The sequence below is a fragment of the Cicer arietinum genome, chromosome 6, assembly GCF_000331145.2.
Source record: "Cicer arietinum cultivar CDC Frontier isolate Library 1 chromosome 6, Cicar.CDCFrontier_v2.0, whole genome shotgun sequence".
In the NCBI taxonomy this organism is placed as follows: domain Eukaryota; kingdom Viridiplantae; phylum Streptophyta; class Magnoliopsida; order Fabales; family Fabaceae; genus Cicer; species Cicer arietinum.
In genome coordinates, this window is record NC_021165.2 from 66,920,804 (window position 1) to 66,939,454 (window position 18,651).

Here is an 18,651-nt window from a genome sequence, read left to right on the forward strand (position 1 = left end):
CTATGGAGATACAGATTTACAACGGGAATTTGATTTTTCTTGCTTCTTTTTTTCATTTTTTATTCTTTTTATATTATTTTATGATAGGATTAATAAGTACAATATCACACAACTAATCAATAATGCTTGATAAATTGTATTAAAATAAATAGTGTTGTTGAAATTTAATAATATTAAATTATTGGTAAGATCTATTTAGTTTTTTTTTTTTTATATGTTGAGTTATAGATAATGGTGTTTATTAAATACAATGATTAAAACTTTATAAGTAAATGATATGTGTACGTGAAATTTGTTTAAACACCCAATAAAAAAATCTTTATTATGGATGCTCTTAAGATTTTAACTCACTCGTCTCAACCATTAAACTTTTTATCGTCTACTATAAATGATAATTTTGATATAAGGATTCTTGAACTTTAAAGGAGGAAAAATCATTAAATATTTCTTCCTATCTCTTCTTTTTCTCTATCAACCTTTACCTCTATTTTGCCTCCTTAATTTCCATTCACAACCAAATCCATAAATTTTGGGGTTGTTTTCACAATAATACATGTAAATTTTGGTGATAGGTAATGCACATAATTATTATAAGTTTAAAATTTTTTGTTTTAACTAATTGATTTTTAAGAGAATGAAATCTTCATAATTCATAGTTCGATTAAAAAGTAGGTAAAGTATGATAAAAAAATCACTCAAGTGATAATTCAAGTTAGTTAGAGTTCATTAACCATTAAATTAAGTTGCGGTACATGATATCATGAAAATATATGTATATCTACTCACAAAATCTTGAGTTTGCTGAGAGTCTTACGTTATTCATTATTTTTATATATATTGAGTCACTCGCTTAATAAAATATACTTGAGTAGAATACTTTATATGAAGAGGTTTTTTGAATTTTCTTTTAGTATTAAATATTGAAAGATTAATATCATTCTCAAATAAGAGGTTTTCTCAAATATTGTGAGCATCTTAAAATATATATAAAACTTAATAATATTTATGATCTTAATAGCAAAATTTAATTTGATAATGATGAAATAAATATTTAAATTAAAATCAAGTTTTGTAATATTAAGTTATTTGAATACTTACTTGATGCCTTAATACATATATATTTTTTCTTAATATAGATTGAAATAATATAGAAATTTGTATACAATTATGAAATTCTGAGTTTGAAATATGGGATATCCTATCTAGTTTAATAATATCGGTATTTGTCAGTTAATTTAGGCTTTACAAGTATTGTTACATACTAAAAGAAATTGTTTTAACTTAAAAAAATATATATTCAAATTGCTAAAATCTTATTTTTCATTTATAATAACTTTTAAAATTGCTTCTATGAAGAATAGTTTTTAACATAACCATGATTACGAGCATATTACTAAAAAAATTATAAGAAAAAGTACATTGAAAAATAATAATGGTGTCAATTTAGTCTCTAAAATAGTAAATTATTAATTATTAATGAAATAATAATCTATTAGAATCTCGTGAAATAGATTAATAAGTTTAAGTTGTGACTATTTTTAAAATTAATTTAAATTTAAGATAAGTCATTTTCAAGTTTAAATTTGAAAGACGTTAAGTGTTGGACTTTAGTCCTCTTAATCCTAATTTTGACATAATTAACAAACATACAATGTTCATACATCATATGATAAATCTAACATTTTAACTGAGCAAGATTTCAGGAACAACAACTTAACCCTACATACTTGAGACAATTGCTTGGAACTCAAGAAATCAACAAAAATTGAAAATCTACTGAGCAAATCGATTAGGCAATCGATTTCGTAAAAGGGTTGTAAGGAAACATGTAGTTTGTGATTACACAATCGATTAGGCAATCGACTGACACAATTAGTAATAAAAATTGTGCAAGTCAGTGGCAACCTGATTTGTATGCTAATCGATTGGCACATCGACTGTGCAAATCACAAAGTAAAAACTGATTGAAACAAATCGACTGGGAAATCGATTGGGCAAGTCACATGGACAATCCATTTACTAGGTTAATCGATTGATAAATCGATTGCGTAAATAATATTTCAAAAGTAACATGACCTGTGACAAACACAATCGATTGGACAATCTATTGTGAGAATTTCAATCATGTTAAGTTTGGTATCAATCGATTAGGAAATCGATTGAGCTAAACCAACTGGTAAGATCTTTTCAGAAACATACTACCAAATTGATTGGCACTCCGATTAACATGAAATTAGCTAAGTTCCTGTTTTAAACACAATCGATTGGCAAATCGATTGAAACAAATATTTGAAATCACATGGAACTCTTAGTTTGTGGCCAAATCGATTATGTGTATTTGTGAATCGATTATGTGACTTAGTAAATCGATTAAGTAATCGATTGGTGTGATTTTATTATTGGAACAAAACACCTGACATCGATTATGCAATCGATTCATATAAGTCTGCACATAATTTTCTGAAAAGTGTATTAAAAGAATCGATTAGGAAATCGATTAGTTTGTATAGTTTCAAGATTCAAGAAAAACAAGACTTGCGATAATCGATTGGCAAATTGATTAAGCCCGTTTTATAACCTTAATGAATCGATTGGTAAATCGATTTATTAGTTGTTTTTCAGAAACTATATAAACAGTTTTCAATCTTTTTCTCAAAATAAGTTGATAACACTTGAATATACTTCAGAACACTGAAGAACTCTTAAGAACATTTTTGATAACATTCTGATATTGCTTTTTCAGATCAAGACCAAAAGATTATTCATAATCAATAAGAGAGCTGAAAAAGAATTCTTGAGAGAAAAAGACAATGATCTCATAAACACTCAAATGAACAACCAGATTATTGTGTGAGATACATTGATCAAGATTGAAGACAAATTTTGTACTTCTTTTATTTCTTTCTGTAAACAAAGTATTGTAAAAAGAAACAACTGTGAAAAATCCAGTATGAAAACTGGTGGCGATCTTCGTTGATGTAAAGATCATCAAGAAGGAGCTGGACTTGATCTTGTGTTAGTCTGACGAGTGACTGCAAGGATCAAGGGGTTAAGCAATAGGAAATAGTATGAGTTAGATAGATAGGTTTCGAGGAAACTGGACAATCTGTAAACAAGTCTCATTTCTTTCTATTGAAGAAAAAGCTGAAATCTAGTTGGATTGTCAGGACTGGATGTAGGCTGTCATATTGACAGCTGAACCAGGATAAACCTTGGTGCATTCTATCCCTTATCTTTTTACTTTTATCTTGTATGCTGTTATATTTCCGCTGTGTATGAATCCGAATAAATCTTGCATCGTAGAATTGTATGTTCAATCTTAATTGTATGTTAGACGTATTCTGTTTTCTATATTGTTTTAATTTGATAACGACTGTCATATTCTGTAGTAACGAGGTCATAATAATCAACATTAAGTTTAGAATATTGTGTGTGATATAAATTAAAAAAAAAAAATAAATGTCGAATATAAAGAGTTAAAGGAGAGATAATTCACATTTCTAATTCACTCAATTTGACCAGTTCAGTTTTCACTATGATGTTGGAGAAATATTTATAACTTCTACACCTTAATTAACTTTTTGCCACTTTGGAATTTTACAAATTGTGATCTTTTAATCTCAGTGAATTTAACAATTAAAATCACTCATGCTCATTTTTACACTCATAAAAGTAATATGAGAATGTTTACAAGAGAATGATTAATTTTGGCTCTATGTATTGGGACTAATGAAAACACATTCTAAATATTGATCCACATATATATTTGCAAGCTAGAGTCTCTTCATGTTTGAAAAGATTGATTAATGATAAGCACTCTAAATAAATAAATTGTAATTTTATTGTAAGTTCACGGTCTTCAAGGTTCTAAAGTCCTATTTATTTATAGAGATGTTATAAATATGACCATTAAACACGTGTTCCAATGATATATGCTAATTTTATTTGAAGTCTTGATGAACATTTTGAGTTTTAAATTTATTCAAATATCATAAAACAAAAACATACTTTTAAATTAACTAATAAATTACACTAAACTTCTATCAAAATCATACTTAAACGTTAAATTTTCTGACCAATCAAAATCAAATCTTACAAAATATAATTGGTACAAAGATCATGTTTCTGTAAATGTGAAGTACCCCTAACATTTATTTATAAAAAACATTTTATCCTTTTTTTCTATATTTTTCTATACTCTCTTATTTTATTTCCGTCTCAATTGGATGTGATGATGACAAGATCATATCAACTGGTTGAAGTGAAGGCAAAGGTTACTAAAATTAAAAGCCACGTATATTAGCACTCAATAATATATCCAACTGTAAGGTGTCTATTGGGCCATATCTATTAACTATCAAAACCGGTAGTTAGCTTCGACATGTTAGCTGCCAACTTGCACCTCTTCATAAGGAAAAAGGTTAAACAAAGAAGAAAAGAAAAAAAGTTAAATTGAGTATGCAAAATGAAAAAATATGTAGAAGAGTTGTATTAGTGTCCACACAAAATAAAAATATTTGCTTTTAGAGGAGTCAGGTTACTTCAAGTGAGACTAAAAATACTTTTCTGATGTTAATTTAGTTAATCATATATTTTTCTTTGTGATATTTTTCCAGTTACCAATTGAAAGTATATTGCTATTTTAATGTTTTTAAGCATTTAAATGTTGAATTTTAATTTTATACAATGTTCTGCAAAAATTTACAGTGAACTTTATTAGAGAAATATAAAATTATTTAATTACATATTTGATTTTATAATAATTCTGACTAATTTATAAAATTTTAAAATATTACACCTTGATTTTATAAAATATGTGCAATTTTTCATAAGGGCAATTTTGTCAATGATATACTAATATAATTATGTTAATATATTAGAACTTTATATAGAAATCATATAATTAGAGAAAAATATATTAGATAATGGAAGAATTGTTTGAGCACATCAAATAATACATAAAATTTATATATCAAATCAGTAAAAACTAATTAGTGTAACTAACTATATTAACTAATTGTTGTATTTAAGTTGTATAATTAACTAACTAATATGTTTAATACAATATTTTGTTATCAAGTGCACTTCAAACTTAAGATATATTAAAACCTTATTATGTTTATTTTTATTTGTACTTATTCTCTTATCTCATTATGTCATATATTCTTGAGTTCGGAGTTTATGCATCAACCCTAAATATTCTCAACAAATCAACATGTTTAATATTTTTCCCGACAAGCAAGTGACTTGTATGTTGTAAAAATATTTTTATGACGGTGCCCTTAAGATAAGGGCACATGTTAAAGATATCAAATGTTTAATTTTTTATATTGAAAAATATAATGTTAAAATTTTTAAAGAATTGAAAACACAAACTTTAAACTAAAACTTCTACATTTAAATTATTATTATGTGTCATTGAAAAAATACATGTTATTAGCTTTTTCCTTGTCTTTATTGATCAAAGAAAAATTACTAAAAAAATGTTATCTTTAATTTTGCCCAAACAATAAAAAGATTTGTTTTATAACTTCAAAATTAGTTTTTAAAAGGGATAATCCGCACAAACTTTGTGAGTCAAGGTCGGAACAAGGAAAGGCAACATATAAGTGAGTTCGTTGCCTTGGACCTCAAGTATTTGTAGACTTTAAATTTATGTTTTTGATTTAATTAATATTATTAACTAGTTTATTATTTATAATATAAATTTCACTCTCTAATTTTAGTACTAATTGATTAATAAAGAAAATTATTTGATCATCTAAATATATTTAATATTTATTTATAAGTTGTTTAATATCAAAAAAGCTGTTTAATATTATAAAAATAATTAAATTTAAAAGACCTCCAATTTTATTATTATTAATTTTTAAAATTTTCATGTTAATTACTAACACACATATTCTTGTTTATGATTTAAATGGGCCTTATCCAACTAATGTATGCCATGTGCAATTTGACATCAACCAACTAGTTCCATGAAATGATTGAACTAGCAACAACTAATCTTGTTTGGCAAAGAGACTGAGAGGGCCCATTTCTCTTTTTTGGTATAAAGAGAGGGCCTATTTTGAGCTTTACCATTTTGTCGTCTTTCATATTTGAGGTTCCCATAAAAATGCAAGTTTCTTATAGGTTCTAAATAAAAACTTCTAAGAGACCAGAGTGACATTTAATTATTTCATTTCATAAATATTAACTGCAATAGTTAAATCCAATATAATCAGTTTTTTTAAAAAAAAAGTTAGGAGACAATTGCAATATGTAGTGTAGGCACATCCACATATTACAAAATGATTATATTAATTTAATTCATAGAAAAGATGCTAAAAGCATATGTGAAAATAATGGGCCAGCAAGTTAATGCTCAAAGTATATGCCAAAGAAGATCCTATGCATATGCCCCCACTCACCCTATTCCATACCCAAAAGTAACACACATTCACCTTTATAGTTAAGAAAAACCCTTCTTCCCTTGTTCTCTTTGAAGGCTCATCCATTCATAACCTTGGTACTATAGTGTTCTTATTGAATTTCCATATGGAAACAAGGTCATGTAGCTGTGAGATTAATGATGGTGCTGATGAAGATGAAGACATGGAACTCATTATATAATAATTAACCAATGACAATTGCAAGTTGATTTATTAACTTGCTTGATCATTTGGGCAACTGAAGATCCTTTGGCAGTTACACTCTCATACAAGATCCTTGCTCCTATCTACACCTTTATTAATTTTTGTTTCTCATATGTTTTATTCACCGGAAGTAATTATGTTCTATGTCGAACACTAAATGTAGGCACGTCTCGAATTCAAGATTTGGAACCAAGGTTTTCAAAATATTTTTCTATATGTATGCAATTCTATGATCCAATATTATGCAAGTTATTGGTTGATTACTAGAGATTTTAAGTTTATTTTTTTTGTGTGACCCTTTTGCATTGTTTTGATCACTTTTGTTGGTTTTATTTTCATGTAATAATTTTGTTCTGTTCTAGCATTTCAAAAGCTACCCAGAACAATGTGATAATTTGCGATATGTGACTATGAGTCTATGAGGGTATATTCTTATGTTGCGTATTGTTCTTCGGTAATAACGTGGTATGATTGATTATAAATTACAATTAACTAATTAAGTGTCATTTGATTTCTTTTGGATACGATATATTTAAATACAGTTAATTAATTAATTTTTTCTTAGGTCTTAGATTAAACTGGCAAATATATTATTAAATTCAATATTTTATTTTAGTTTTTAACTTAAGAACTCGCAATTATGTGTGAACTTACCACTTTAAACAGGTTAATGAAAAATTTGATCCATAATTCTTAGTACCTATTATATTGAAAAATTTTACCTTGTACTCCTCACATTTTACCTTTACCTTTATAAATATAAGGAAATGACATTTTTGCCCTCGTATAAATCTTAATATTTATAAAAAATAAATTAAATTTTACCGGAAAACTTAAAAAAAGTTTTTCGGTACACATCGTGTATTCTAAAAAAACTATTTCCAAGTTTTTCGGTGAAGAAGTTACACCCTGAAAACCTTTTTGTAAGTTTTCCGGTAAAGAAGTTACACTCCGAAAACCTTTTTCCCAGTTTTCCGATAGAAAAGTTACATTCAAAAAAAAAATTCTAAGTTTTCTGGTAAAATAATTACACAAAAAAAAAAATACAAGTTTTTTGAAAAAAAAAATTAGTGTCTACCGGAAACCTTCCTCGCAAGTTTTCCGGTAGAGAAGGGAAGTTTTTCGGTACACACAATTTTTTTTTTAAATAATACCGGAAAATTTTAAATAAGTTTTTCGGTAGAAACCTTCTGTATCAAAAAAATTTTAACTTAAAAAAAAGAATTTGGTAAATTTTAATTTGAATTGATAAAATAGTAAAAAAAAAAAGTATATTTAGTATTTTAAAAATTTTATGGGGGTATAGGTACAAATATGAAGGTATAGGGTAATTTTTTCATTATATTGTGATCAATTTGCAACAAACTTTAGACTCCTAGTTTAGATCCAAATGAATAACAATGTAGGCTATATTTTTTAGGCCCGTGATGGTAAAGCCCACGGAAAAATTGGGCTTGCTATTGGTTTGTCCCATTAAAATCGAGGTCCCAAAGGATTATAAAACAAAGAAAGCATGTAATCAAATTACTACTGGCAACCATAAATTATTTTATGGGTTAGAAAATAGATGGTTTCTTCTCATATCCTCAATGTTCCAAAAGTCCCTAAATATACATTCCACTAATCTAAACATGTATTTGATACATTTGAATTGACAAATTTCAGACTTGGACACAATATTTTGTGAAATCTATAAATAAATTATTAATATTTTATTTAATAATTATACAAAAAAAATTTGGAAGAAATCATGACATTTTTAAATCTATTTTCTCTATATTAAAAAAAATGAAATAAGATCTTTCAACTTTTCTACAACAACGTAAAGAACTCACGTAAAATTTTTCATATTTTAGTTGAAGAATAAAATAGTGTGTATCTACATTGTACCACTCAAAAAACTCATATTAACAATATGTTCAATGCTTATCTCATAATTTCTCAATTTATAACTAATTTATCCTGTTAACGATGTGTTCACTACTTGTCCCTCAATTTATAACTAATATTTCTACAATCCATACTACCTTCATTAGCCAATTTACGTGTGCTTGAAAAAATATTAAATAATTTGCAACAAAAACAAAATTTTCTATCAAAGTATTGAGAATAAATCAACCATCTTATGGTTCATATGTTTGGTAACATAAAGTGACCAAGAAAAGTGTCTTGAAAATAATTTAATATTTATTGAGACAATGTTAAATTTATATAAGACTTTAGCAGTTTTATAACAAATTATAAGTTTTTTAGAACATTGTGCTAATACACTTGTTAATAATGTAATCAATTTTAGATTGAAATAATTAAAGGTAGAAAATAAAAGAATAAAAAATCCCTTTATTGCTTGTGCCTTATGTAACTGCAATCATATGTATTATATACCAAACACGTGTTGTAACTAACTATTAACCGCATCCAACTAACTTCTAATACTTCTAACTGCCACTTTGAATTACAATTTCAACATTTTTCCTAATTCATAATGGGAAAAGGCATTACTCCAATCTTGCTCCTCATTTCTTGAAATTTCAATTTCTTCAATGAATTTGTGAGAATATCAGTTTTCTGCTCATCTGATCTACAATGTTCCAGCTTCTACTTGTCTTTGTTCACTTGATCTCTTAGGATATGAAAAAGTGTTTCAATGTACTTGTTTCTTCCATGTGCAATAAGATGGTTGACTAAATCTATCGTTGACTTATTATCAATCAATGTTCTTATTGGCCCTTCATTTCTCAATCTCATCTCAGTCATCAATCATGTCAACCACAAAGCTTGGCATGCTCCCATTGATGATGCTACATATTCAGCCTCACATGAAGATATAGCTATTATATTTTGCTTTTTTAAGCACCATAAAACCGATATTTTGTTTACCATAAACACATAACTCGTAGTTCATTTATTATCACCGATGTCTCCACATCAATCACATCTATGTATCCTACTAATTCAACTTCACTTTTATTTGAGCTTCTAGGATATAGCATGTCATACTCAACAGTTCCTTTGATGTATCTAAACAATTTATTTGTTGCCAAATAGTTAGGTATTATTGGTTTTGCCATGTATTTACTAATCAGTCCTACACTGTAGAATATGGCAGACCTTGTATTACACAAATACCACAATAATCTTACCAATTGTTTGAATAATGTAGGATCAATTAGCTCTTCATCTCCTTATTTTGCTAGCACTAACCCAATTTTTGATGGAATGTTAGTGCTATTGTACTCTTACATATTAAATATCTTTAGTACATAATTAGCATACTTCTTTTGATGCATGAATACTCCTATTCTCATATTGAAAAACTCAATTCCAAGGAAATATGACAATACTTCCAAGTTTGACATTTCAAACACTTCTTTCATTTTTGTCTTAAATTATGCTATTTCAGCTTCATCACATCCAATTATTAATAGGTCATCAACATAAAGACATATTATTAGTGTAGGTAAAGTTGTCGACCTTTAACATATATTACATGTTCATTCACACATTTATCAAACTGTTGTTCGAAGAGAAGCATGTCAATTCACTTGTTTCAGGTCTTAAGTGCTTGTTTCAAGCCATACAAGGCTTTTCTCAACATGTACACATTGTTGTCCTTTCCCTTTATTTCATATCATGTTGGTTACTTTACATAGATTTCTTCATACAGTGGTCAATTGTGTTGACTTCACATCTAGTTGATGGATGGATCAACCTTTGTAGCTAGCCATTGACACAATAAGCCTAGTTGTCTCAATTATGGAAACTGGTGCATATATTTCATCAAAATAAAGTCCAAGCCTTTGTAGAAATGCTTTTGCTAAAAGTATAGCCTTGTACTTGGCAATCTCATAGTTAGGCTTCATTTTAAGTTTATAAACCTATTTCACATCAATTGGTCTTTTGTCTAAAGGTAATGTCATCAGCTCCCGAGTTTTGTTTATTTCAATGGACTTAAGCTTCTCTTCCAATGATAGTCTTTAGTTTGGATCATTTAAGGCCTCATTACAACTGACTTGTTTTGATTCAGCAAGTAATGAAAAATGCATCAATTCTATGTATGCATTGGTTGTTGTATCAGATACTACTTCATAATTGTGCAATCTTATAGAAGGTTGTGTAGTTCTACTAGATCATCTTACTGGTTCTGAAGTTGGTTGTGCTAGTAGGTCTGCTTCTTGATCATCTTCAGAATCAATTATCAATGCATTATTGAAGTTGGTTATGACATTCGTTTCCCAATTCAATCTTACTCATCCACTAGTACATCTCTGCTGATAACATTTTTTCATGTTAGCTTATATGTTGTGAGTTAATGTGCTATCAACTTATTTATTTATTATCCACTAATTTTTACCATAACCTAACTTACTATGATATCTCTTATTGAGTTTTGTTTATATTGTTATTGACAATTTTATTTTATGACAGTAAGTAATAGAAAGTAAAGGTCTTTGTGATGCGGTTTTGATTGATTTTCAAGTATAAAATAATAATTTGATTTTACAAAAAAATCACATGCGATTTGATTTGATTTAGATTACACATTTTAAAAAATCTTATTCAATTCAATTATAAGGATTTAAATTTAGATTAATTTTTGGGTATCCAAATTACCATCGTAAAAATACGTTAATATTAATATTATAAAAATATGGTAAAATAGTAGATTTGTGCAAAATGTAATATACAATATACTAAAACTTAACATTACAAAATAACAATTATCAAGTATGTTGAAAATATATCAAATATAAACAAAAACTATTTTAAACTAATAAGTATTAGTAGGAAAAATATTAAAAACAACAAATAATATTTAAAACATAAATTTAAAATACGACTCTTGCGATTTTTTTACAAAATGACATTAAAAAATCTAATAATATTCGATCCTGTGTAGTATTCAATATTTTTTTTTCATCAATTTGTGGTTTTATTTTAGATTGGTTTGGATATGAACACCCAAAAAAAGTTGATTGTTTCCCCTTATTTGTTTATTGTATCCATTAATATATTTAATAATTGAATTTTTTTATCCTTGCCTCTTTCTGCATGATTCCTTTGAACCATCATTGTAAACTTCATTCTTCTACACGAAATTGGTGAATGTGTTTTCTAATTGATCAACCTTTATCAATTTCTCTTATCTCTTTTATTTTTCTTTTTGTTATGTCATTCCTAACCACTTCCGTTAATTGTGATGACGACTCAATTTATGGGGATGGGGTCTACAATTCATCCTCCATCATTGAATACTCCAAACTATAAGCATGACATGCTCAATCTTTAATTTATGCACCATGGATACAATATTGGAAATTATTTGCCAACTCCTTATATTACTAGTGACAATTTTCGTTCATAATACTTATAAAGGTCATTCCATTCCAAAAATAAATTAGGGTTATGAACCCTAATTCTCATTTCTGCATAAGATCAATTTTTTTTTGTCCGAGATCACTATAATACTATGATAATATCTTTGATCAATCGTTATCTTGATCCAAAAATTGCATAGATTGTGATAAGGATGAACTCGACCTTTTAAGTTTGGACAAAATTGAAATATCGGGAATACATCTTTAGAATCTCTTATTAACAAAAAGAAATTTACATTTGATTAATTGATAATAAATAGTTTGGTTAATTGATGAATGTCGTCCATACATTTGAAATCAAAACTCACATAATAAAATATATAAAATTGCTAATTTACATTACTTTTTTGGTTTAATTATATTGACAATTTCAAAAGTTGAATTATTGTAATACACAAGTGTCAGTTGTTTATCCGGATAGTTTGTCTAAATATAAGAGATCGTTTTATGCATTTGATAAATAGATGTTGAATAATTAAATATTTATTAAATGAGTACTATCAATATAATTAGACGAGAAACTTCATGAGATGTGAATAATAAAATAATTGTTTAGTTATTTATATAAAGATATTTTTGTTGACATTGAATTTTTTATTTATTTTTAATGTCTCAAAATATGAAATATCACAAAAAACTTTTATAACTTATAGTTATATTTTAAGAAATAAAATTTGATATATATTTAATACTTTAAATTTGTATTTATATCATATCTTCAATATTTTAAATTTATAGATCCCTTTCGGAACTAATGGTGTGAATTTAGATCAATTGTAAGAAGCTATATTCTTAAAATAAAATAAAATATATGAATTAAAGAAGTTGATTTTATACGTGGGTGGCAATTGTAATTTTTTAAAATTAATACTTTTGGTTAATATAAAATGTTTTTAATTATATTATACTACATAATTACTTAAAATATAAAAAACTAAACCGCGAAAACAAGGAGAATGAAAATTAAAATGGAGGTAAAGCGTGAAACTTTAAAAAGTGGAAATTTTCATTTGAGCGCGCAATGAAAAGTAATTAGATTGTTTTGGAACAGAGAGAGAATCTCAGCCATCCATCATCCACATCATCCTCAAATGCGTTCCAACCAGCTCATCGATCCGCATCATCACCCAATTAATGCAAGATCCTGACCGTCTATCTGATGTCCCTATGACACTGAAACGCAACGGATAAAAAAGGTCCACGTCATCGATCCGCGGTGAAGCTCATTAACCAATACAAACACTAGAATCTTCTTATATATTAATCATCACCGCTCCTTAGAATTATCATCCACATTCATCTTTATTTCCAAATTTCCCAATTTGAAACCCTAATATTTTTTCAACCAAATTCCAAATCACATCAATGGCGCCAAAGGGAGAGAAGAAGCCAGCAGAGAAGAAACCCGCAGAGGAGAAGAAGACGACAGTAGCAGAAAAAGCTCCGGCGGAGAAGAAACCAAAGGCCGGAAAGAAGCTTCCTAAAGAAGTTGGCTCTGCCGCCACCGGAGACAAGAAGAAGAAGAGAAACAAGAAGAGCGTTGAAACATACAAGATCTACATCTTCAAAGTTTTGAAACAAGTTCACCCTGACATCGGTATCTCAAGCAAAGCCATGGGAATTATGAACAGTTTCATTAACGACATTTTTGAGAAGCTTGCTCAAGAATCTTCAAGACTCGCTCGCTACAACAAGAAGCCAACAATCACTTCTAGGGAAATCCAGACCGCTGTCAGACTTGTTCTGCCTGGAGAATTGGCTAAACACGCCGTCTCCGAGGGAACCAAAGCAGTGACCAAGTTTACAAGTTCTTAAACTAAAACGATTATGTGGTCTTTGCTTGGGTCACGTTGATCTGGTTTTCATGTCATTGGATCTTCTGTTAGGCACTATTAGGTTAGACATTTCAATTATTAGGGTTTTTTCTTTCTTTTTTTTTTCTGTTTTCTGTTGTACCTGGAGTTTGGGATCTTGTTGATCCCTTTTGTGTATTAAAAAATGGTGAAAGTAATGATATTTGGAATTAATTAGATTTTGTTTGTCTACTTACTAAGTGCCAATGGTGTCAATAATGTAATGAGATTTTGGTACTGCTTTATTGTAGTGGATGAATTTCGGTTGTGACAATAGTGTTTTTTTTTTTTTTTGTATGCACGCGACATGGTCATAACATACTAGCACTTATTTCAATTGTAATTGCTTGTGTTTTGTTGTTTGATACTACTCTGAGAATCTTTTATAACAACGTATAATCTCTTTTGTGCTTGTTTATGGTTGACTTTATTTTTTCTCGTGTTTATCTTCATTTATTCCTTATTTGAATTTGCATTTATCATAACTTATGATTATGATTTGGGTTTGTTTATCATGCATCCCATTTGTATTCACAACATGGTAACGTAGTTCACATTTTCAATATATGTCTATAAGTTAGACTATTAAAGATATTCAAACAAGGTAATCTCACCACTTGTGTTATTTTTACATCGCTTGGTTTTCATATTTAACTTCTCTGTTTCAATTTTTGTGTGTGTGTGGATTTGACTTCTTGCACTGATATTTTTCTTTTTTCTAATGGTTACATGATTTTGCTTTGCTTGCATTGTTTGGCTAATTTATAGGGCGACGTTTGTTTCAAGTGATATAAAATAACATGCAAAAAATGAATTTCCTAAGAATATAATAGTAACTAGTTTTTAAATTTTTAATTTGACACAATTTAATACTCCTTGATAATTTAGTAATGAAGATTTTCATCAGTACGCTTTCCCACTGTCTCACTGGAAAATAATTTCATGAGAATAATGGAATTTATAATAAGTTGTCATATTTATAGGAATCTTTATACCCAACAATGATATTGTCTCAACATTGTAACAAACCTGAGTACACCCATTCTCTTAATCTAGGATGAAGAGAGGAAGAGGCAACATAATCTTAACAAATAATATAAAGATAAAATGATAATGTTATAATTCTGAAGCTCCATTCCATTGGAAACACCTCAAATTGGGGATGGAAAATTATAGTATTGAGATTATTATATGATGGAGTTGGTTCCATTCCACTCCATTCATATTTTATAATTTTTTTTTTGAAACGATAGAATCTAATTAAATATCACTCTATTCCACCTTATTTATCAATCCATACAGTCTCAGTGGCATCCCAAAATATCTTAATTACTACATGTATTTTCCTTAAATTAGTTGAATGCTTCAACTATTCCCATAATCAACCTCTTCCTTACTCCTTTTTGAACCTTACGTGGTTCTCAAAAGACAGAAAGGTTTCACCATATTCCCATAATTCTTTGTAGGATAAATAAATATTTTAGTATTTGAAAGTTTATGACCGTCACTTTTATCTCTCATTCAACCAAAAATCTAAAGTAGTCATCAAATCATCATAATGTTAGTCTCTAACATTATAACGATCATTGACAGTAAATTTTATCTTTTAAGAAATTTTATGATAATAAGTTGCATCTTATGGATACTATTTTAATAATTCGACGACTGATTTGAATTGTTAACTGAATCAGAAAACAAAAGTGACAACGCTATACGCTTTTAAGAACTAAAATGGTGAAAGATTTCTCTTTATCAAGGTATATGGTTTTTATATGTTAGAGAATATTGTTGTTTCAAAATCTTAGTGTGATAGTGATAGTGCTTGTTTTTTAAGTTGTCTGTAACTCTATTTTGGAGTTGTTCCTATGAATGAGATTAATTGATTTTCTTTTTAAGTCATCAAATAGACAAGTTTTTCAAATGCACACATATTCGCACTAGTTTTGAATAAACTGTCTTTGCAAAAACAAAAAATAAGGGTTTATTTATGAACTGAAATCTCACACGAATGAACAACATATTTCGAATTTCCGTTTTCATAACAATTTTTTGGCATCCAAACCTTTCACCAAATACCTCATCATCATTATCTAGCTATAATATATACAATATATATAGTAATAAGGTAACATCTAAGGAAATTTTTGCAATCTATCATCTTCTCAAAAGAGTCTTTCATAAAACTCTTCTTAAACTATTGCATCATCAAAAATATCAACTTAATTACAATTTTCAAATATTCTTTAAATCTTTATTTTATTTATTTGTTTATGCCTATTTTTTTAATAAAAATTTAAAGTCTTTTAATGTGATATATCTTTTTCCTACACACACCTCTAATTAATGGCGGCTAATATCTTATAAATAACAATGACAACACACAACTATCTATTTATATTACTATGTATTCTAAACTTAGATGAATCTTAAGCAAGCATTGGGCTTAATCTCATACAAACATTGTGCCTATGTGGCATCTCTAGAAAATCATCTCATCTAATTATTTCTTATTCTATCTAGTAATGCACCTAATTAAGTTTGGGATATCAAAAGTGAAAATATAAATGTCAAATTTATATTAGACTTCTACTTCATATTTTTTTTCATAAAATGATCCCTCGATTTCTAAATTTTTACAATAGTATTGGATGTTATTTGTAATGAGATACATTTTTCATTTATTTGAGTATAGTTTTACTCGTATTTATATTGTAAGAAAATTAAATATTGTTATTGGTTATTTAGTTATAAGTAGACAAATTTAAAATCTTATTAATTATTTTAAAATATGTAAATACCAATTTATATTGCCAAGTATATTTTGAAGATTTTCCAAAAAATATATATTTAAATTTAGTGTTACAATCAATTCAAATTAATTTACTATTCATTACAGATGTGTACTAATTAAATCATTTATTAGAAAAGAATTTTTTCTAATAAAATATTAAACAATCATATTATTTAATCAAAATGTTTTTATAAAAAGGCCAGCGAAGAGGGGAAACATCACAAAAGATGAAGGTGTTGTTTAGGCAAAATCTTTAAGTTAATATTTTTGAAGATAATCAAATATTTAATTATATATTTTTTTTAAAAAATTATGATTGTGATCTTATTAATTAATTTGTGTTTTGAGTGTATTTATTTCGACAAAAAATCAAAACCAAAGTTAATTCATCGTATGTTGAAGTATGCATATTCATGCAAGATCATTTTTACGTATCAAGATTGATTTTATAAAAAAATCGGGACCCATCTCATGTACACATCATGACAAAAATACACTTTTATAAATCATAAAATGGTTTGAAAGATTACTCAAAGGAATGTCAAAAATCATATTCATGACATAATGATTGCATACCATTCCAGTTCATTATGATCGTCTTATTAAAAGACAAGAGAGAAATGAACCAATTTTAAGATCACTAAAAGTTTGTCCTGGATTGATATAATTTGCACATGAGCCACCCAAAAGTAAACAAGGCTCAAGAAGTCAAATAATGAAGGTCCACTTGCAAGAAACTCATGCATATTGAACTATAGTTTTGATCTCCATGTTGATTAGCTAGAAGCAAATACAAAGTACTCAAGTGTAGTGCAAAAAACATTGTTGGCATGATCATTCACTTTACCTTCAGTTTAAGGGAGAATGTTATGAGTTGATCAAGAATGTTCTGGACATTTACTACAAACAAGAGGAAAATTGTAGAAAGTCAGATTGACACCAGGCATTAAAGGCCAACAACTATATTCAGTTTTAAATGAATATTCAAGTCTTTCCTCCTCTACAAAAAGAAGATCATTCAAAAGACAAATTGCAAGAGTTTTCAAAGCAATCAATCTACACTTGATCATTTAAGTTCAAATTGGAAAGCTCTTATCTCAAGAAAAACTCCAGTTCTCTCACTATATTCGTGGATCTTCTTACTGAATTCTTGTGGTTAATCAATCTCAAATAAGAGTTGAGAAGTTTTTAGATCTCAAACACTTTTATTATACACATCATTTGGTAACTCAAGTCTATCTCTTAAATTAGATTGAGTGTATTGTAAAAATATTTTCTTGTTTGAAAGATACCTGTAAAAATTCTTCTGAACTTAAAAACGTTTGTAGAAATTTCTTTCAATGCTGAAAGGGAAAGTTGTAATTGATTAAAGTGTGATCAAGAAAAATACTACAAGGCATAATGTCTTAGTATTCAATACATTAGTAGAAAATCTCACGGATTATGAGAACTGGACGTAGTCCATTTTTGGTGAACCGAGATACATCCATGTGTGATCTTTTTGTCTCGTCTCTATATTTATCTTGCACTCATAATCACATTTTCTCTTTTTATAAAGTGAATTATTTTATTTAATAACACCTCCAAACGTTCTAGAGATTAACTTACTTCAACCAAGATTATTCTTGAGTTAATTAAAATTAAGTGCAAGAACACATACATCAAGCATGAAAAGACAATGTTGCTACACTTTTTGCATAAAGTTTAGCATGCAACTAAGACAAAGGATTTACACTAAGCAACTACTCAATCACTCATCCATGTTTTCCATACAACACAGAACCAAAAACGTTATGGTTTTATTAAAAAATCATTTTGGTTGTTCTCTTTTAAAGACAAAATGAAAACATATCATTTCCACAATTCAAACCACAAATTAAAGAGTATCAAGACCACTAAAATCAGTGGTCAAACCCATAACTCGAGCTGAAATACCAAATAAGCAAAACAACCTCCAGATTGATGAGTTATGAACAAAGCACAAGTAGACT

The 18,651-nt window shown here is 27.8% G+C and overlaps 1 protein-coding gene across 1 annotated transcript; it reads left to right on the plus strand.

Annotated features, from left to right (window-relative positions):
• The first annotated feature begins 13,290 nt into the window (after positions 1-13,290).
• LOC105851086 (probable histone H2B.1) lies at positions 13,291-14,061 on the plus strand. The gene has a single exon (XM_012717295.3). The coding sequence runs from the start codon at positions 13,382-13,384 to the stop codon at positions 13,829-13,831; it is 450 nt and encodes a 149-aa protein (XP_012572749.1). The 5' UTR covers positions 13,291-13,381; the 3' UTR covers positions 13,832-14,061.
• Positions 14,062-18,651: the final 4,590 nt, after the last annotated feature.